The following is a 22629-nucleotide window of genomic DNA, read 5'->3' as shown; positions in this document are numbered from 1 at the left end:
AACCCTCATCTCTTGCCTGGCCTATTGCAATAGTGGCCTAACTGGTATCACTGCTTCTATTCTTACTTACCACCATTTATTCTCAGCACAGAACTGAAAATGATCCTTTTAAAATAAAAGTTATATCAAGTCTCTGCTCAAAACCCTATAGTGGCTCCCCATTTAATTGAGAGTAAAGGCCTTTCAACAGCCTACAAAGCTCTTTATAACCTGCACTCTCACCCCTACTGCACTCTGACCACACCACCTGCTATTTTTCACTCTTGCTCAGCTCCAGCCTCACTGGCCTCCTGTTTCTCCCTTATGCCACAGCCTTTCACTAGCTGTTCCCTCAGATGTCCACATGGTTAATGCCCTTACATCTTTCAAGTCTTCGTTTGAATACCATCTTTTCATTGAGGCCGACTCTGACCACCCTAGCTCAAAGTGTAACCCCCAGCTCTAGTGGAACTCTCGATGCTCCTTTTAACCCAATACATTTTTTCCTTGCATTTATCATCCTCTATATACTATACAACTTATTTTCCTGTATATTATATGTCTTCCCTACCCACCTCCAAACAATAAGCTTCACTAGGAGAAAGATCTTTGTTTTATTCACTATATGTCCAAATCACCTAGAACATTGCAGGCTCTCAAAAAATATTTGTTAAGGGCCAGGCGTGGTGGCTCACACCTGTAATCCTAGCACTTTGGGGCCGAGGTCGTGCTACTGCGCTCCAGACTGGGAGAAAGAGGGAGACCCCGTCTGAAAAAAAAAAATTTTTGCTAAGGCTGGGCGCCATGGGTCACCCCAGCACTTTGGGAGGCTGAGGTGGGCAGATAGTTTGAGCTTATGAGTTTAAAATCAGCTTGGGCAATATGGCAAAACCCCGTCTCTACAAAAAATACAAAAATTAGCTGGGCGTGGTGGCAGGTGCTTTGGGAAGCTGAGGTGGGAGGATTGCTTGAGCTCAGGAGGTAGAGGTTACAGTGAGCTGAGATTGTGCCACTGCACTCCAGCTTCACGACAGAGTAAGACTATCTCAAAAAAAATTTTTGTTGTTGTTGTTAAGAAGAAGCACTATTTCCCATTATGTAGAAATGGCACTCCTGGAAATTACGTATCAGATACTTGAGGGAATGGCTTCAGGCTACAAAAAGACTTACAAGATGAGAGTGTGGCTCAAGAGCCTATATTTGAGAATCACTCAAGAACTCAGGTGCCTCTTGACTGCCCTCCTCTCCCCAACCGTCCCATCCTTGCCAGTTATAATTACCTATAAAGTCACTGGAGAGACTCAGTCTAAAAGCACAATGACCTGCCTGGGCTCCTGCAGCTCACCAAACTCAGCTTTGGCCTCACTTCTATGACCAAGCTAGTGACCTGGTATCCAGGTCAGCATCTCAGCCTTCCTGCTAGTCCAGCTTTAATTGAACTCACTCAGAACAACTGGATTCTTGCTTACTCGTGAAGAGCCAGGCTTATACCTCAGTTTCAGTAATGAGGGACCCTTGCCTTTCCATATTTCATTTCCTGTCTTGGTATCCTGATCAATATTCTGTTTCCTCAGGCTTACACCTAGTACCTGTGCTTACTTCGTCTTTCTGGAGTCCTGTCCTGGGCCTGGGCCCGGTCCCAGTTTCTGAGCCTGGGCCCGGTCCCAGTTTCTGAGCCCCAGACCTGACTCTCAGGACCAGGTCCTCTGTCTTTTGCTTCCTTCCAGACCTTCTGGCTCCTGGGCTCTGCTCACCAGGCCTCCCTGGATCTCCTTAACTCCAACTGTCTGTTTACCTGGACTTCTGCCCTCAGACACCTTGACCCCTCCAACTCCTCTTCCCCATTACTCCCTTATCTGAATGCCTGATCCCCTCTTATCATTAATTCTGAGAACTTTCAGAAGAGTGAGCCAAACCCTGGTCCATTTGGTCTCTCTATTTAAGACTGAATAAGGCCTATCTCAGCCCTGGCTGAGCCTTGAGCCTAAAAACAATGAACATGAACTTCTAGTTCCTCAAAGGGCACAGTCAATCTTCCTAACAGTGTCAAAATGCTTTCAGTTAAGACAGCTGAAGTTGGTTGCCAAAAATAATTAGTGTCAAACACTTGTGCTTTCTTCAGCAGACCTATCTGCTTTACTTGGATCCTTTCACTTGGGCGAAACCAGAATATACTTTGCATTCTGGTGCCTCAAAAAAGAAATCTTTTAGATTTCTCAGGAAACTAGGCCCAAATAAAAAGAAAATGATGGGCCAGGCATGGTGACTCATGTCTGTAATCCCAGCACTTTGGGAGACCAAGACGGGTGGATCACCTGAGGTCAGGAGTTGGAGACCAGCCTGGCCAACATGGCAAAACCCTGTCTCTACCAAAAATACAAAAATTAGCCGGGCATGGTGGTGTGTGCCTGTAATCCCAGCTACTTGGGAGGCTGAAGCAGAAGAATCACTTGAACCCAGGAGTCAGAGGTTGTGGGGAGTTGAGATCACGCTAGCCTGGGAAACAGAGTGAGACTCCATCACACACACACACACACACACACACACACACACACGATGGCTACTAGAGTCAACCCAGGACTGGAAGTTATATAATCCCAGAATCCAATTTTTACCCGTACTAGTCCTGGGATATCCCATAGGATTAAAGCCACATACCTAGAAGTATCAAGGAATGGTCTATAGGCCAAGCTGATCCATTCTTCTCTATTGGATGAATATTTTGGCTCCCGGGGTGTTTCTCTCATGGTGTCCAAATCCACTAAATAATGGCATTTACTGATATCAATCTGAAATGGAGAAAGGCCAACTCTTCATTAGTAATTTTGAAGGTCCCTTCAGGGTAGAGAACAGCAATTGCAATCCTAAAAATTCACAGAGCTTTGGAGGAACAAACATCCAAGTCTTCAGACAATGTTGCCTGTGCTCCCTCCACTCAGATAAGAGTATTCAGGCTCTTGCGGGGGAGAGGTGCACTCATCCAGCCATAGGTAAGCTTTGGCTGGTCTGATTCTAGGTTGAGTTCTTAAGTCCTTCTAGTCCCATAAACACTTCCAAAGCCACCATGAGCCCATAATCTCCCTCTGGAAAACCTATCTTCTTCTGCTCACTACTGCTCTCTTCCAGTCCATCACCTCTTATTCCACAGACTCAAAGGGCATGACGAAACACAGATGCTAATTTGTGAGAAGGCTTGCCTCTCCTGACAGCCATGGGAGGTTACACTACACCTCACAGGGATACAGAAATATCATGCATATCATCTGCTTCAAATATTCAACAGAATTGACAGAGACATTGGAACGGCTCCTGCAGCAAAAGTTTAGTGAAAGTGAGATATCAGAACTCTGCTTTTGTTAATACTATGTATTATATTAATATTGTGTATTAACAAAAACAGAGTCAGCCAGTTGCTGATAAGATGGATACATCAGAATATTGTAGATGCTCAAAGGAAAATATTAAAATATTTCATTTAAAATGATGCTGAGCCAGGTGTGGTGACTCTCGCCTGTAGTCCCAGCACTTTGGGAGGCCGAGGTGTGCAGATCGTTTGAACCCAGGAGTTCAAGACTAGCCTGAGCAATGTGGCAAAACCCCATCTCTATAAAAAATACAAAAATTAGCTAGGTGTGGTGGCACACATCTGTAGTTCCAGCTACTCAGGAGGCTGAGGTGGGAAGATCACTTGAACCTCAGAGGTCAAGGCTGCAGTGAGCCAAGATCATGCCACTGCATTCCAGCCTGGGCAAAAGAGAGACCTGCTTCAAAAAAATATTTTAAAAACAATTAAAACCAAAAAAGAGTTCTCTTAGGTTGTTAGATGTCAGCTAAGATAAAGACTATTTGAAACATGTACAGATATGCAGCAAATATCACACTTGACATTGTAGGACTAAAAGCTTTTTCCTTTGGGATCCAGAATAAGTCAAGGCTGCTTGCTATCACTACTCTGTTCAACACTGTATTAGAGGATCTAGTCAGTAGGGTAAGACTAGAAAAAGAAACACAGGGCAGAAGAAACAGAAAGGAAGAAACAAAACTCATTCATCACAATGATATAATTGGTCCAAAAGACTCTACAAATACATTTTGGAATTATTAAGAGAGTTTGGCAAAATTTAGACTTACAGGATGTCAATCAATGTCATATGTTCCATAGCAATAAACAAAATGAAATTTTATAAAAATATAATTTACAAGCATTTGAAAATGTTTACCTTAGAATAAATCTAATAAAAGATGAAAGGGCTCTATAAAAAAGTACAGAATCTTATTGGCCGGGCACGGTGGCTCATGCCTGTAATCCCAGCACTTTGGGAGGCCAAGGTGGACAGATCACCTGAGGTCAGGAGTTTGAGATCAGCCTGACCAACATGGGGAAACCCCATCTCTACTAAAAATACAGAAATTAGCTGGGTGTGGTGGCACAGGCCTGTAATCCCAGCTACTTGGGAGGCTGAGGCAGGAGAATTGTTTGAACCTGGGAGGCGGAGGTTGCAGTGAGCCGAGAATGTGCCACTGCACTCCAGCCTTGGCAACAGAGTGAGACTCTGTCTCAAAAAAACAGAGGATAGAATTTTATTGACAAACGCCCATTAACGGATAGATTCATGTGGTATATCTGTATCATTAAAATGTGGTATATCCATACAATAGAACAGTACTCAGCCATAACAAGGAATGAAGTTCTGATACAGCCTCTGCCACAGATAAACCTTAAAAACATTGCTGTGACTGAAAGAGGCCAGGCACCAAAGGCCACATATATATGATTCCATTTATATGAAATGTTCGTAATAGGCAAATCCTCCAAGACAGAAAGCAGAGGTTACTATGAACTGGGGAGTGGCTGCTTCATGGATATTTAATGGGTATGGGTTTTTTTTTGGGGGGGGGACATAATAAAAATCTTCTGAACTTGGATACTGTTGAGAGTTGTACATTATAAATGTACTAAAAGCCATTGAATTGTATACTTTAAAATGATTAAAATTGTAAATTTTGTGTTGTGTATATTTTACAATTAAAAAATTAAAATGGTGAATTTTATTTCAAATAATTTTTTGATACACAACAAAGTAGACCTTATTAATGAAGTGATATATTTTATTCCCAGACAAAAACCTTACTATTATAAAGATGTCAATTCTAAACAAATTGATTGATAAATTAAATATAATCTCAATCAAAATCCCAACAGGCTTTTTTGAAACTCAACAAGTGGACTCTAAAATGTGTATGGAAAGGCAGAAAGACAAGAATAGCCAAGGCACTCTTAAACAACAAGAACAGGCTAGGCGTGGTGGCTCACACCTGTAATCCCAGTACCTTGGGAGGCCAGAGTGGGAAGATAGCTTGAGGCCAAGAATTTGAGATCAGCCTAGGCAAGACAGTGAGACTCTGTTTCTACAAAAATTTAAAAATTAGCCAGGCATGGTGGTGTGCACCCATAGTCCTAGCTACTCAGGAGATTGAGGCAGGAAAATTGCTTGAGCCCAGGAGGTCGAGACAGCAGTAAGCTATGATCATGCCACTGCATTCCAGCCTGGGTGACAGAGCAAGACCTCATCTCTAAAAAGAAAACACCAACAACAAGGTGGGGACTTAGTTACTGTAAAGCTATAGAAATTAATACAGCAGGCCATCTGCAGTGGCTCACACCTGTAATCCTAGCACTTTGGGAGGCCGAGGCAGGTGGATCACCTGAGGTCAAGAGTTTGAGACCAGCCTGGCCAACATGGTGAAACCCCATCTCTACTAAAAATACAAACATTAGCCAGGCATGGTGGTGGGCGTCTGTAGTCCCAGCTACTCAGGAGGCTGAGGCTGGATAATTCTTTGAACCCAGGAGGTGGCGGCTGCAGTGAGCCAAGATTGCACCACTGCACTCCAGCCTGGTGACAGAGCAAGACTCTGTCTCAAAAAAAAAAAAAGAAAGAAATTAATACAGTGAGGAATAGATCAACAGACCAATGAAATAGAACAAAGAGCCTAGATCAGACGCAGGTACATGCAGACCCTTATTTATGACAGAAGTGACACCTCAGAGAAGTGGATGATCTTTTCACTAGCTGCTGTTGGGACAACTGGATATCCCTTAGGGGAAAAATGAAATTGAACCTCAACCTCACTCCACATGCAAAAATCATCTTTAGATGGATTATAGGCCTAAAAATGAAAAGATAAACCTCTTGGAATATAATATAAAAGAATATCTTCAAGATCTTGGGCAAAAGAGTTTGTAGATAAAGCATTAATTATAAAAAAGAATGGCATACATTTGACTATATTAAAGTTGAGAATACCTTTTCATCAAAAGACACATTAAGGCCAGGCGCAGTGGCTCACGCCTGTAATCCCAACACTTTTGGAGGCTGAGGTGGGAGGATCACTTGAGGCCAGGAGTTCAAGACCAGCCTGAGCAAAATAGTGAGACCCCATCTCTACAAAAAAATTAAAAAATTAGCTGGGCGTGGTGGTGCACACCTGTGGTCCTAACTACTTGGGAGGCTGGGGCAGGAAGACTGCTTGAACCCAGGAGGTAGAATTTGCAGTGAGTCAAAAAACATTAAGAATTAAAAAAACACAGAATGAGAGAAGATATATGTAATACATTTAACCATCAAGGATTCATATCTAGAATATATAGAACTCCTGCTAATCAACAAGACAAAGACAAACTACCCAAAAGAAAAACAGGCAAGTGACTTAGGTACTTCATAAGAAGAAACTGAAATGGCCAAAACAAGTGAAAATGCATTCAACCTCATTAGTAACCAGCAAATGCAAATGAAAACCACAATAAAAAAAATTACAGTATCAAGTGTTGACCAGAATGTGGAGCAACAATTATACATTACTGGCAGGAAATTAAGTTGGTAAGAGATCTTTAGAAAACTATTTGGCAAAATCTACTAAAATTGAACATATGTATTTCCTACGATCTAACAATTCTACCCCTAGTTATTAGATTGAACCACATGAAATTATTTGATATTTGAGCCACAAAAATGGTAATTTCATATGGTTCAACCTAATGCATATCCAACAGAAATGCCTGCACCGAAAGAAAAGTTCAAGAATGTTCAAAGTGGTGTTATTTGTAGTAACCCAGATTGGAAACAAAAACACCCGTCAACAGTAAAATAATAAACAAATTGTGGTAAAGTCATACAATGAAATATTAATAAGAGAGAACAAACTATGGCTACAGGCAATAACAAGTGTGATTATTATAAACAAAATGTTGAGTGAAAGGATCAAGACACAAAAGGATAAATGCAGTGTGATTCAGGCAAAATGAACCTAAGTCATTTAGGGACACAAGTAAAAGTCATAAATCTAAAGAGAAAAGCAAGAAAATCATTACCACAGGAGTCAGGAGACTCCCTCAGAACAGGGGTATGGGTAGGTGACCAAAGGAATTCCAGGGGAGCTCCTGGGTGCTGGCAATGTTCTATTATTTGATCTGGGTTACACAGACACTTGCTCTATTATTATTACTACTAATTTACTGTACAAATACTTTACACACATTTAGGCTTATAGATTACACATTACTAGAAGGTTTTTTAAAAGTGCATACAAGAACAAGTTGGTCATCTCTGGCTTACAGTAAACTCTGTTCTTCCCCAACCTCCACCTTACAGAAATGTTCTCATTCTCTTCCAGCATTATTTATATGTAAAAAAGGCTTCAGTCTCACATCTGTCTCTACATATGGCCTATTCCTCCAGGGGAGAGAAAGCACACTGAGAATTGACGTCAGACCCAATTCCATTCCACATAACTCTCTAAAAATGATCCTTTGCATAAACACTTCAGGAAGTAGCCTTTTTGGTCTGAACACCCACTCTGTATCTCCCAAGGATTATAAGAACATGAAACAAGTTTTTAAAAGCTTTACAAGTGCCATGCCTCTGTAAGCAAACAGAACCAGCAAGAGACAGAGACACTGAGGGTCTTATGCTTAGACTTCTTTTGGTTAGGGAGCCCTCAGTATGACATTTTAATACTTGACCTCAACATGGCTTTTCCTGGCCAGGCACACTACAGGTCTGGTTATCTAGATTTGGTGTTGGGTACAAGGCCTACCAGGGATGTGGGTAGTAACTAATTAATATGCAACTGTATCAGTCAGATTAGTCTTCACTTATCATATCATCCCTAAGCAAATTCCATTTAAAGTAAAGGTCTTAGAAAGATATCAAGGTCCAATCTGAGCAACATAGTGACAGCTCGTCTCTACAAAAAAAATTTTTTTAAAAATTGGCTCAGCGTGGTAGCTCGCACTTGTAGTCCTAGCTACTTGGGAGTCTGAGGTGGGAGGATTACTTGAGCCCAAGAGTTCGAGGCTACAGTGAGCTATGATTGTGCCACTGCACTCCAGCCCAGGAAACAGAGCAAGACCCTGTCTCTAAAACTAAGAAAAAGAAAGACACCGAAGCAAAATCATATTAATCGAGAGGCTAATCCATTAGAAAAACTTTTAACCTCTTTTTCACCATCTCTGGGAAGCAGCTAATGAACAACTCAAACACACAAGGACAAAGGCCTCCAGCAGAAAATGATTAGGTATGATCAAGGGCAGGTTCTTCACTCAAGAACAACTAAGGTTATTAGAAAAGGAGTTCAAAGTCAGCTGGCCTAGATTTAGGCCTGGGTTCTACCACAAACCGGCTGAGTGACTCACAATCTTTTTAGTTGTTTTATCTCATTTTCTTCTTCTGATAATAAAGATAATGCCACTTAACTCAAAGAGTTATAATGAGGATTAAATGAGATGATTCATTTAAATAAAACTGGTAAACTGTAAAGGACTATAAAAATAGCTGGAATATCAGAAGGAATCCTTGACCACCTCTATGAAATGTGGGTATTTAGTTGGTAGAAACAATCCCTGGAACATTAGAGCCCATAAAATAAATTATCCTTGTTTTAACCTAGGTTAATATCTATTATCAATTCAAGTTAAACCCAACATATAGGACAGAAGGATTACAATGTTAACCACTCACAGTCCCCAATTAGCAATGAACTAGCAGTATCCACCAAATGATATCAAAATAAATCTTCTTGGTTTTAGGTTACATTTTCCTGCCTCTTCACAATTTAGTAGTTTTGAGTAGTTGCTGGGCATTATGATTTTACACTTTTGAGTATTGAATTTGTTGAATTTATCTGAAGGGTGATACAATTTGCCTTGACAGGCAATAAAATTGTTTGCAGATCAAAAAGCAAAAAAAGGAATCTTCCAGGCATCCTCAAAGCATTTATTAAGTATCTATTTGGTGAATCCTAGAGTATATAAAATTGCATATAAGTCATAACATGCCCTTGTTCTTTTCTTTTGCTCACTGCAGCCTCAACCTCCTGGGTTCAAGTGATCTTCCCAAGTAGTTGGCACTACAGGCATGTGCCACCATGCCTAGTTAATTTTTTAATTTTCATTTTTTGTAGAGATGGGGTCTTGCTATGTTGCCTAGGCTGGTCTTGAACTTCTGGCCTCAAGCAGTCTTCCTACCTCAGCTTCCCAAAGTGCTAGGATAACAGGCATGAGCCACCACATCCAGCTGGTCATTCTTTCTTTCTTTCTTTTGGAGATCAATGTGTGGCCCAAGCTGGAGTGCCAATGATGTAATCATAACTCACCGCAGCCTCAACCTCTCGAGCTCAAGTGATCTTCCCAGCTCAGCTTCCCAAGTAGCTGGGACCACAGGCATGTGCCACCATGCCTGGCTAATTTTTTAATTTTTTAAAATAGAGACAAGGTTTCACTAACTTTTCGAGGCCGGTCTCGAATTCCTGTGATTCCTCCAGTGATTCCTCCTGCCTTAGCCTCCAAAAGTTCTGGGTTATAGGCATGAGCAACCACACCCAGCCCCAGGTCGTTCTTAAACTTATAATTTAGGTAAGGAAATGACATTAGCATATATGAAATACAAGAAAGTGTTATTAAAAATTCAGAGTTCAGAGAGGATGAGATCACTGGAGGCTACAGTAGTTGAAAAGACTTCCCAGAGCTGGTAATAAAAGTTAAAGAGAAAACAGAGGGAAAAAGGCAGAAAGAAGCATGGTTGACTGGGGGAAGAGGAAGAATATCTACCTGTCCCAAAAGGTGTCTGCTGAGAAACAAAACAAGAGCGAGACAGTCTGAGGACTGATAATGGAGGATCCAAAGGAAGAAAATCTGGATTTTGTGCATCAGGAATCTATTCTAGGTTTTTCAGCCAAGGAGTAAGATGATAAAAACAGGGTCTTAGAAAGACAGGTCTATACTAGCTATGCTGCGGAGGATGAAGCAAGAATGTGTTGGAGGAAAAAGCTGAAGTAAGCCCTCTAGTTACTACTGTAATATCCAGTTGTGAAGTGATAATGCCTTCTGATATTTCTTTCTTTCTAGACAGGGACTCAGTCACCCAGGCTGGAGTGTAGTAGCGCAAATCAAAATTCACTGCAGTCTGTGAGCCAAGATCGCGTCACTGCACTCCAGCCTGGGTGACAGAGAGAGACTCCAACTCAAAAAACAAAACAAAACAAAACAAAACTCACTGCAGTCTCGACCTCTCCAGGCTCAAATGATCCTACTACCTCAGTCTCCTAAGTAGCTGGGACAACAGGTGCACTACACCATGCCTGGCTAATTTTTTTTGTATTTTGTAGAGTCGGGGTTTCACCATGTTGCCCAGGCTGGTCTCGAACTCCTGGGCTTAAGTGATCCACCGGCCTCTACATCACCTTCTGGTATTTCTATGGCAGTGGGAATGAAGAAAGAAGAAAGGACAAATCTCACTTGTATTTCTCTTTTTTTTTTTTTTTTTTGAGACACATTTTGCTCTGTCGCCCAGGCTGGAGTGCGGTGGCATGGCCTCGGCTCACTGCAACCTCCACCTCGCAGGTTCAAGCGATTCTCCCCTGCCTCAGCCTCCTGAGTAGCTGGGATTACAGGCTCCCCCCACCACGGCTGGCTAATTTTTATATTTTTAGTCAAGATGGGATTTCACCATGTTGGCCAGGCTGGTCTCAAACTCCTGACCTCAGGTGATCTGCCCACTTCAGCGTCCCAAAGTGCTGAGATTTCAGGCGTGAGCCACCACACCTGGCCCTCACTTCTATTTCAAATGAAATTAGTGACACCAAGATTTCTAATTCAGTGAACTAAGGCTGCAGTGAAGAATAGGTTTGGGTGACATTGAGGAAAGATGATAACTTGTGTCTTACACCTAATGAGGTGGGAAGAAGCATGGTGTATTCAAGTACAGTCATGCATCACTTAACAAGGGAGATAGGTTTTGAGAAATGTGTCTTAGATGATTTCATCGTTATGTGAACATCATAGAGTGTATTTACACAGACCTAGACAGTATAGCCTATGACACACCTAGGCTGTATGGTATAGCCATAATAATCTTGTGGGACCACCATCAAATATGCAGTCTGCCCTAGATCAAAGTGTCACTCAGCAGCACACAACTGTAATTGAAAGAAGACCAATATGACTAAAATACTGAGTTAGAGAACTGTTTTCTGTTCCTACTTGTGGAACACTCCCTGTTGTCCCCTCATAAATTCCTATTCATCCTTCAGATTTCAGCTAAAAATGATTTCCTTAAGAAAGACTTCACTGACCTCTTAAACTAGGACAGGTCCTAAATTACATGCTCTCATAGCAACCAGTACTTCTCAAAACATTTTACAATTATATTCTATTAATTAATTGGGAAATTCATTGTAAGCTCCATAAAATCTGGGGCTGTGTGTATCTCATTCACTCTTCTATGCTAAAAACCTAGCACAGTACCAAACATACAGCAGGTCCTAAGTAAATGTCTACTTAACAAATATATGTAAGAATGCATGAAAAAAAGGGAGAGGAAGCGAACGAGGGAAGAAAAGGTGAAAGAGTAGAAGAGAGACAAGAAACAAACAGAGAGGGCTAAAGACCACAGATAAAGCTGAGAAGACACCCGTAGTACTGGGCAGAAGAAAGAAGTGGAAGAAGCCAAGGATGAAGGGAACCAGAAGACAGGACACAGAAGAATCAAAGAAGTACACAGTTTTGAAAATCTGGGTGGAGAGTAGATTTCAAATGCTACAGAAAGGCTATGAGGAGCTGAAGACTGAGAAAAGGCAACAGGAGGAATGGGTTCAATGGTTGTATCAAATAATTTTATCACAGTTTACAATGCCATGTGGGGACAAGGAAAGAACTAACAGTCCAACCTCCTATTCTCAGCGACCTTCTCTGCTGTCTATCCAGCTGCCTGAGCCAAAGCCCCACAAGTCCTCAGACAGGAAGGATGTGAAGTTGCATTCAATCATCTATCAGCTGGAAATGACAATGACGCAAGTAGCTGTAAAAATAGAGACCTCTGGCAAGGGCCAACATGAGGTTCAGGGAACATCACAGAGAAACCATCTCCACACAGAAGACAGATCTTATTTCTCAAATGTCACCGAAAATCCTCTGGTAAACAACTGTCATCATGAATCCTCTAAGAGTCCAAGGGGATAATGTGAAAGATCAATCTAAATCAACTGCCCTGTAAACTCCTAGGCAAGTGGGAGGATTAAAGCTGAAAAAACTGTTTAGACAGTTTGCCCACAGCTAAGTAAAATTTGGTCATAACTGAGGCTATCCAGCAGCCACAATGGCTGACATATGTTATTAATTTAATACTTAGCTTTTAAGCAGCATTCAGAATGTCTTCCTTCCAAACACATAATAAATTCTGATTCATCACATCTCCTCAAATCCCTCTGTGAGCAACTGTAGCAAGGCCCAAGCCTTCTTATAGCTGAACCTTATAAGCTCTGTGAAGGCAAGAACTGAATCTGTCTTTATCAGCACAATAAACCTGGTGCCTGGTATAGTACCTGGCATATCTCAGGCAGTCAAAAAGTATTTGTGGAAGGAAAGAATGGTGACCAGCCACACCAGGATGCTGGACAACTTCCAACACCATGCTGTTCAAAATTATGACCAGCTTATTTTTTAAGTGCCAAGAATTTCTTCCCTCAGCTTCTAGCCCCTGGAGGACAATCTATTTCCTCCATAATACCACACAATAAAGATCACATCATATTGTAGTAAATCTACTAAACAAAATCAAGGTGCTGGTGTCTGGTAAGGGCCTTCTTACTGTGCCATCAAAATATATGACTCTATTCAGATCTATGACTGCATTCCTGCTATTGGGAAAGGGATTACAGAATCCAAAGGAAATAAACAGAAGAATCACACTTAAGAGCAACTGTCTTAGTCCAATCTGTATTGCTATAACAGAATATCTGAGACAGGATAATTTATAAAGAACAGAAATTTACTTCCTTACAGTTCTGGAGGCTGAGGAGTACAAAATCAAGGTGAGGTGCTGGCGTCTGGTAAGGGCCTTCTTACCAGACATGGCAGAAGGCAGCACATAGCAGAAGGGCAAAGACAGGGCAAGAGAGAGCAAGAAGGGGATGAACTCATTGTTTTACAAGGCACCGACTCTCGAGATAAACCACTCCTGCAATAATGGCATTAATCTATTCATGAGGGCAGAGGTCCCATGACCCTAACACCTTCCATTAGGTCCCACCTCCTAACACTGACACATTGGGGATCAAGTTCCCAATACATGAACTTTGGGGGACACAAACCATAGCATTAACTCAAATTCCAAATTGGTATTTCTTGCCTTTCTCAATTCACAGACAAAATGTTAGAGATAATCAAGTCCAGTTCTGCAACCTTCCAGAACTTTCTGCATGTAAAGAAGTTCTAAGATGTCTTTTGACTCCATTTTAGCCACAACTTTTTTACTATAAAAAATACAAATGTAGGGCCAGGTATTGCGGCTCACACCTGTAATCCTTTGGGAAGCTAAGGTAGGAGGATCACTTAAGGCCAGGGGTTCAAGACCAGCCTGGGAACATAGTGAGACCCTGTCTCCAAACACACAAACACACACACACACACACACACACACACACACACACCCTAGCCAGGTATGGTGGTGTGCACCTGTAATCCTCATTACTCGGGAGGCTGAGGTGGTAGGATTGCTTGATATCAGGAATTTGAAACTGAAGTGAGCTATGATTGCACCATTGCACTCCAGCCTGGGCAAGAGAGCGAGACCCTATCTCTAAAAATAAAATTTTTAAAAAAGTAAAAAGAAATCCTATTGCATATGCTCTACATATTTGAAAATGGATTATCAGTATTTTTTTCCTATAAGGTCCTACTTCCATGCTCTGTATTTGTACAAGATCAAGTGGGCTTTTCCCCTTCTGTTCCACGGGAGGCTTCTGTCCTCCTTGAGCTCACCTTAACACACCTGCATTACTGTTTGACAAGTGTACTGCCCCAGTCAAATATCCTACTTGGCACTGTCCCCAGAGCAGCACCAAAAGCCAGAGCCCCTTGGGGATCATCCCCAACCCCTGGGGCCTCCTGCTTATTCTACATTTCTCATGTCTCTCCACCATGCCAGACTAGAGTCAAGCTCGACAGGGTCTTCTTTTCCCAATGACTCCGCCAAGCCCATTCCCTTGGCTGTGGTTTTGCTGGATCATAGGTAGGAACAGTGGGAATCTGTTCTTTCAGAAATGGTCCATTCATGTGTGTCACTAATGAGATGACGAGGCATTTGGCTAAGAGTCATAGTGACTTCCGCTGTTTACCCAGGCTTCTTTTTTTTTTTTTTTTTTGAGACAGAGTCTTGCTCTGTTGCCCAGGCTGGAGTGCAGTGGCACAATCTCCGCTCACTGCAAGCTCCGCCTCCCAGGTTCACGCCATTCTGCCTCAGCCTCCCGAGTAGCTGAGCCTACAGGCGCCCGCCACCATGCCTGGCTAATTTTTGTATTTTCAGTAGAGACGAGGTTTCACCGTGTTAGCCAGGATGGTGTCGATCTCCTGACCTTGTGATCCGCCCGCCTTGGCCTCCCAAAGTGCTGAGATTACAGGTATGAGCCACCACGCCCGGCTACCCAGGCTTCTTTGAATTTCTTCACTTTGACATTCAGAGCACTGGGCAGAAATCACACTGCATTAATACCCACTTGTGGGACTTTGAGATAGACACAGGTTATATCAGCAAGCACCCATAAGACAAACATTAGAAGTGGCTAATGCTCCAAAATGACAGCAATAGAAAAGCAGACTATAATAATGCTCTGTGCTGGGCCCAGTGGCTCAAACCTGTAACCCTAGCACTTTGGGAGGCCAAGGTGGGCAGATTGCTTGAGCCCATGAGTTTGAGTCCAGCATGGGCAGCAGGGTGAAACCCTGTCTCTACAAAAAATACAAAAATTAGCCAGGCACCGTGGCACATGCCTGTAGTTCCAGCTACTTGAGAGGCTGAGGCAGGAGGATCGCTTAAGCCTGGGAGGTCAAGGTTGCAGTGAGCTGTGTTCACACCACTGCACTCCAGTCTGGGTGACAAAGCACATCTCAGTCTCAAAAAAAAAAAAAAAAAAAAAAAAGGCCAGGTGCTGTGGCTCACACCTGTAATTGTAACACTTTGGGAGGCAGCCAAGGTGGGCAGTTCAAGACAAACCTGGGCAAAATAGTGAGACCTCGTCTCTAAAAAAATACAAAAATTAGCTGGGTGTGGTTGTGTGCACCTGTAGTCTCAGCTACTCAGGAGGGCAAGCTGCGAGAACCACCTGAGCCCAGGAAGTTGAGACTGTAGTGAGTCATGATCATGCTACTGCACTCCAGCCTGGGTGACAATGCAATATCCTGTCTCAAAAAAAAAAAAAAGTCCAGGCACAGTGGCTCACGCCTGCAATCCGAGCACTTTGAGAGGCTGAGGTGGGCGGATCACCTGAGGTTGGGAGTTCAAGACCAGCCTGACCAACATGGAGAAACCCCATCTCTACTAAAAATACAACAAATTAGCTGGGCACAGTGGCGCATTCCTGTAATCCCAGCTACTCAGGAGGCTGAGGCAGGAGAATCGCTTGAACCCGGGAGGCAGAGGTTGCGGTGAGCTGAGATCACACCATTGCCCTCCAGCCTGGGCAACGGAAGCGAAACTCTGTCTCAAAAAGAAAAAAAAAGGAAGCTCTGTATCTTCTGCCTCTGACTAAGTGCTCTTTTTATTTAAATCTAGCTAATATTTTCATTTGCATCAGGAGATGGGACCACTGAATACTCTGCCTCTAGCTCTGTGATTTAGGGAAGTAACTTAACCTAGGCTCAGAGATTTTACCACCTTTCCAAAAGGTTTGGAACTCAACTCTAGAGAAAGCAACTGTAGAGAAAGCAATTTCCTCACAATTGCAAATATACTCCCCTTTGCTGATTCTACTCTTCTCTAAACTACTGCTGCTGATCATTACATACATTTCCATATTAAAAGCCCTGTGCTGGAGGTAACAAATATACAGGATTTGCTTTTACACTGCCAAGTCTTGAGCAATTAGAAAGTCTATGTCTTGCTTCTAGTACTGAACACAGTTAAGAAACGTGTCACAAATGGCAAAGGCAAAATAAGATCATTCAATTCTCTCAATTTGTTGATGTCAAGGAGCTATTTGAAGCCAATGTTAAATATGGAAAGGTTACAGAAATTTTGTGGGCTTACGTGCCTGAAAAATTCTAAATTTTTACAGTGCTTCTTCATCTCTAAGTGCTTTATCTATATAAAAAGTCTGATTTGGGAACAGGTCACATGTCTTATCTATAGAGCCTAGATCACCACACAGATCTATCCTGAAGTTAGGTGATGGCAAATAAAGAAAGCTCCAACGGTTGTTTCCCTTCCCACTGTTCACATTCCACATCACCAATCAGTTGTGGCACTCTTCCATTGAGCTTGTATTCAATGTCATCATGCTCTTTCATCCCAGGCTCCAGTAAGCCACTACCAATTGATGAGAGGTGTTATGTGAATTGCAACTATTTGTCCCCCTTGTGAAATCAGTACACAAGGGTGAACACCCAGGATGGTGGTACTGCAACTCAGTGAAGCCCAACTGGATGATATCTCTTAGTTCTCAACAACATATCTCAAAATAAACAAACTACTTTATACAAAAATGCAGATTTAGAAATCTGAGAAATCATGGGAGATTGCTTGATTTCTTTTGCTTTACTATGACAAATTCTGGGTTTCTTTCATAAATTGGAATTTTAAAATAGTGTATATAAAATATTTTAAGAATGCATCTATGATATAGAATGAAATTCATTAATATTTATGACTAAAGTCACTATCACTGCCACCATTAAGAAAGTCCTCTTAAGTACTAAATTAGGAAACAAAAGAAAAATCATACAAATTTTAGAGAATTTCTACTTTAGCATTAAGTCGACATATATACAAATAGTCACCATTTTTGTCAAAATCTCCATTTTTTTCTTTACGGGTTGTATATTGTTACTACAGTTTGCAAGCGGACCAGAGGAAGACAAATACATGGATAGATATCTTCCCTTTAGGAGCTTCCAACTTATGATGGACAATATCAGATGTATAAACTTTAAGTGGCATTCAGCCAATTGAATAAAGCCATTATACCAAAGCATAAGTAAAAAGTAATGGGAAGTTAATTTTCAATTATCCAGAGTTGGCAAAACACACTTATAAAATCTTTTCCTACCATAATTTCTGTGCTTAATCAGTTAGTTTGCATTATTAATTCCTGCTATATACTTTACAATCTAAGAAGAGGGAATGTCTTTTTAAATGCAAACCTTTTCACAGTTATTTTCATCACCCATTCAGAAGAATATAAATTCAGTAGATAAAGTTCTACCCAGGTTAATATTTGCATCAACCTATGAAATTTTATTAAGTTGCATGAGGAAGGCGTGGCTCCCAGGCTTTGAATTAGTTTCCATAAATGACCCTGAACAGAGAATTCAGAAACATCTGTGTGAAATAGACCTAGCATAGCTAAAAGACAAATATTCCATCTTCCTGCAACATATCAAACTTGATAGGGAACCAGTTAGGACACAAATCTGCCAAATACGAACCTCTGTCAATTTACATTAGAAACAAACGACAGGAGAAAGCTAGACATGATCCCTGTTCTCCAGGTGCTTGTAACCTGGTACTCTTACTGGAATATAAACAACCTTGAAAAATGGTAGTGCTTGAGTCCTAATTGGTCAAAATTTCTACTATTAACAAGGTTTGGGGAGGCCTCTCTTTAGTTCAGAAAGACTAAATGAAGGGCTATTTGAGTATTTCACTTAAATTTTAAAAAATCACCTGCTGTGTATAATCCCTATGTCAGGCATTGTGAAGGTTTGAAAGATTAATGACAAACATGAACCCTTGTCTTTAAACAAATGTAAAATTTGCCAGAGAACACCGTCACATACACAAATATGTGAGAACAATGAAACAGAGAAGAAATGAGAAATGCTTCTGCTCAATTAACTAAAATCTAGAAACCTCAAGCCATTTAATTTCCCCTAAATATTCAATGTTCTTTCATACTTCAAGCCTTTGCATAAGCTGTTCCTTCTGACTGGAATGTCAATTTCCCCTTCCTCTGCCAGAAAATTCTTAATCGGCCTCTAAGACTCAACTCCTATGCTACCTCTTATGTGAGGCTGAAGTACGAAGAGTTTTCTCACCTTCTCTATGCACATTATGGCCCTCAGTACACTGTTTAATAATATTTTAAGTTTGTTTCTTCTACTAGACTCTGAGGGTAAGACTTATGTCCTTTTCTAAATTCACCTTTAGGTTTATCAAAATAATATATACAGCTGGGTGCGGTGGCTCACACCTGTAATCCCAGCACTTTGGGAGGCCAAGGTGGGCGGATCACCTGAGGTCAGGAGTTTGAGACCAGCCTGACCAACATGGAGAAACGCTGTCTCTACTAAAAATACACAATTAGCCGGGCGTGGTGGCACATGCCTTCATGAAATCCCAGCTACTCAGGAGGCTGAGGCAGGAGAATCGCTTGAATCTGGGAGGTGGAGGTTGCGGTGAGTGGAGATCGCACCACCGCACTCCAGCCTGGGCAACAAGAGCAAAACTCCATCTCAGTAATAATAATAATAATAATGAGAAGAAAGAAGAAGAAAGAAGAAAGAAGGAAGAAGGAAGGAAGAAGGAAGAAGGAAGAAGGAAAAAGGAAGAAAAGAAGAAGAAGAAGAGGAAGAGGAAGAGGAAGAAGAAGAAGAAGAAGAAGAAGAAGAAGAAGAAGAAGAAGAAGAAGAAGAAGAAGAAGAAGAAGAAGAAGGAGAAGAAGAAGAGAGGCAGCAGCCAGGTGCAGTGGCTCGTGCCTGTAATCCCACCCAACACTTTGGGAGGTCAAAGTGGGAGGATCGCTTCAGTCTAGGAGTTTGAGACCAGCCTGGGCAACACTGCCAGACCCTATCTCTACAAAAAATAAAAAATTAGCTGGCTATGGTGCTGCAGGTCCATAGTCCCAGCTACTTGAGAGGCTGAGGTGGGAGGATTATTTGAGTCAAGGAGGTCAAGGCTGCAGTGAGCTGTGACTGTACCACTGCACTCAGCCTGGATGACAAAATAAATAATATATCCAGAGTTAAAAAAAAAAATAAAAACTTAGTACAAGAAGCTTATTATGAAAAACAGCAGTACCCTCCTTATTCCCCAGTCCAACTTCCCAGAGACAACCACTCAACTCTTCCGGCTTTTTCTCCTGGTAGGTTTTTTTTTTTTTTTCCAGACGGAGTCTCACTCTCTCGCCCAGAATGGAGTGCAGTGGCACGATCTTGGGTTCAAACGATCCTTACCTCTCCTGGTCAAGCTTTTGATTTTTCAATTATCAAATAGTAACATACACTAACTTCTTTTGGTACTTGATGTATCTTGGTATGGATCTTTCCTCATTCATCATTTCAGGGATGCTCTGCAGGCTCTTGCAATCTGAAAACTGGTATCCTTCGGTTCTGGGGATAGTCTCACATGATTCCTTTGGCAATCTCCTCTCCTCCGTCTCATCTGTTTTCTCTTTCTGGATCTCCTGTTAGCTAAATTCTGGATTCCGATTTTATTGTTCTTTTTCTATTTTCTATCTCTGTTTTTGTTTTGTTTTGTATTATTATAGTCTGGAAGATTTCTTCAATTTTATCCTCTAATCATTCTACTGACTTTAAAAATCTCCTTTATTTTTAATTTCTAGCAGCTCTTATTTCCTGATTGTTCTCTTTTAAAAGCATAAATAATATGAAGAGCATGTTTTTGTTTTATGAACCCCAAATTTTTAATCTATCAGGAAATATTTCTGCTTCCTACATTGTTTCTGTTTCTTTCAATTCCTTCTTTTCCCCATAATTCTGCCTTTTTTTTCTTATAAGGGACTTTTCTTAAATGACAGGAGATTGGCGGGCATGGTGGCTCATGCCTGTAATCCCAGCACTTTGGGAAGCTGAGGCGGGTGGAGCAACTGAGGTCGGGAGTTTGAGACCAGACTGACCAACATGGAGAAACCTCGTCTCTACTAAAAATACAAAATTAGCCGGGCGGGGGGCACATGCCTGTAATCCCAGCTCCTCGGAAGGCTGAGGCAGGAGAATCACTTGAACCCAGTAGGTGGAGGTTGCAGTGGGCCGAGATGGGCAACAAGAGTGAAACTCGGTCTCAAAAAAAAAAAAAAGACAGGAGATTATGCTTTCTGTCACCTATTTTCAGCACATAGAGACGATAAAAAGTTGGATGAATGGCTGAATCAACCAATGAACGAAAAGAGTAAGAAACACTTAACAGTGATTAAGAACAAAAAATGCTCAGGCACGGTGGCTCATGCCTATAATCCTAGCACTTTGGGAGGCCAAGGCAGGTGGATCACATGAGGTCAAAAGTTCAAGACCAGCCTGGCCACCATGGTGAAACCTTGTCTCTACTAAAAATACAAAAAATTAGCCAGGCATGGTGGCACACACCTGTAATCCCAGCTATTTGGTAGCTGAGGCACAAGAATCGCTTGAACCAGGGAGGTGGAGGCTGCAGTGAGCTGAGATTATGCCACTGCACTCTGGCCTGGGTGACAGAGAGAGACCCTGTCTCAAAAAAAAAAAAGGTTCCTAAAGATAAGAGATGAGTCCGGACGTGGTGGCTCACGTTTGTAATCCCAGCACTTTGGGAGGCCGAGGCGAGCAGATTGCCTGAGGTCAGGCATTTGAGACCAGTCTGGCCAACATGGTGAAATCCTCTCTCTACTAAAAATACAAAAAAATTAGTCAGGCATGGTGGTGTGCACCTGTAATCCCAGCTAGCCACTCGGGAGGCTGAGGCAGGGGAATTGCTTGAACCAGAGAGGTAGAGGTTGCAGTGAACCAAGATTGTGCCACTGCACTCCAGCCTGGGTGACAAGCAAGACTCCGTCAAAAAAAAAAAAAAAAAAAAAAAAGGAGATGAACATGATTATGCTGATAATATTTATACATCATTGTCTTCTTGAGCCAGTGATTCGAAACTGTTGGAATTACGCCGCCAATGGTTAGTCTTCAGCATGCTTACAGGACAGACAAGGCTTTCTGTCCAAACCCCAACAACTGGAAAATTAACTTTATTTAAATTTGTATTTAATTCCTTAACTCACTTCTGCCTGGAAGAGTTTAATAACCTACTTGCCTTATGCACTGCGGCATCCTCTTTAGTCCTAGGTTTCTAAAAAAAAAAAGCATTCCTTGGAGCCTGTAAATCAGTAAACCACATCTATTTTTTTGAAGTAATCAAGATATAATTTGTGGAAAGAGTAGCAAAGACAGTATTAAATATGACTAAAATGACTTAAGAAGAGGCCTGAAGGCTAAGAGGGAAAAATTACTTGATAGAAAACTTATCTTCCAATTTTGAGTTGAAAGTCCTTATGTTCAAGGAAGAAAAACTTGAGGTCAACTGAAAACACACTGAATGTTGCTCAAGTCCACCACAGATCTTCTTGGTAGGTGTATCAAAGATATCACAGTGACAGCCCCCATTATGGTTATTTTTTTTCCACGATGAAATCAAAACATTATTACAAAACAAAATCTTAAAAAATCACTTATAGTCCTCCCACCCAAAGAAAATCACCATCAGCCTGTTAGTATATATCCCAGAACTTCTCTGCAGATACTGATTTTTCTTTACAAGATCTGGATCATGTTACGTATATTGTTTTACTGTGACTATTTTTAGCTTGAGAGTCCTCAGTTTATATCCCTGAAAACACCAAGTGTCTACTGCTCCATAGGTCTAAAAGCTAAAGTAACATGACTTGAATTACAACCAGAGAGAATAAATTTATTCTCTCAATTTTATAAATATCTCACACTGCAAAATCTGAGATCATAACCACATCATCTACAATTCAAAAATCAAAAGACTGGATTTAAATCTGCCTTAAAGTATAACCAAAGAGCCCATTTTTTTTGTTTCTTCAGATTTAATCACTTTCTTGCATCAAAAATAACAAAATTGTAGGGTGACATTAACACATGATCATGAAACAAAAATGTGTTTCATTTCATTAGTCACAGGCTACATATCAACCAGCTGTCGAAGCTAAAAATATGCCTTAATTTAAAATTTTGTAAAACACAAGCATTTAAGACTCATTTTGAAAGAAATGTGACTTCTTTCTGTTTCAACCCACTAGAAGCTTTAGAGAAGAACAAATAAGCACCTCTAAACCAAAAGAGAAAAAGGTAACAGTGGGGGAATTCAAGCCAATTTA

The 22629-nt window shown here is 41.3% G+C and overlaps 1 protein-coding gene across 5 annotated transcripts in view; it reads right to left on the bottom strand.

The window, feature by feature from the left end:
* ALG9 (ALG9 alpha-1,2-mannosyltransferase) overlaps positions 1-22629 on the bottom strand; it is an 86847-nt gene that overhangs the window by 21369 nt on the left and 42849 nt on the right. For all 5 annotated transcript variants that reach the window (XM_030829691.1, XM_030829693.1, XM_003253126.3 and 2 more), the window contains exon 14: positions 2638-2768. In XM_030829691.1, the coding sequence (XP_030685551.1) occupies positions 2638-2768 (131 nt within the window). The remainder of the gene's footprint in view (positions 1-2637; positions 2769-22629) is intronic.

This window comes from Nomascus leucogenys, chromosome 15, assembly GCF_006542625.1.
Source record: "Nomascus leucogenys isolate Asia chromosome 15, Asia_NLE_v1, whole genome shotgun sequence".
Lineage (NCBI taxonomy): Eukaryota > Metazoa > Chordata > Mammalia > Primates > Hylobatidae > Nomascus > Nomascus leucogenys.
This window is presented reverse-complemented; position numbering and strand designations above follow the sequence as displayed.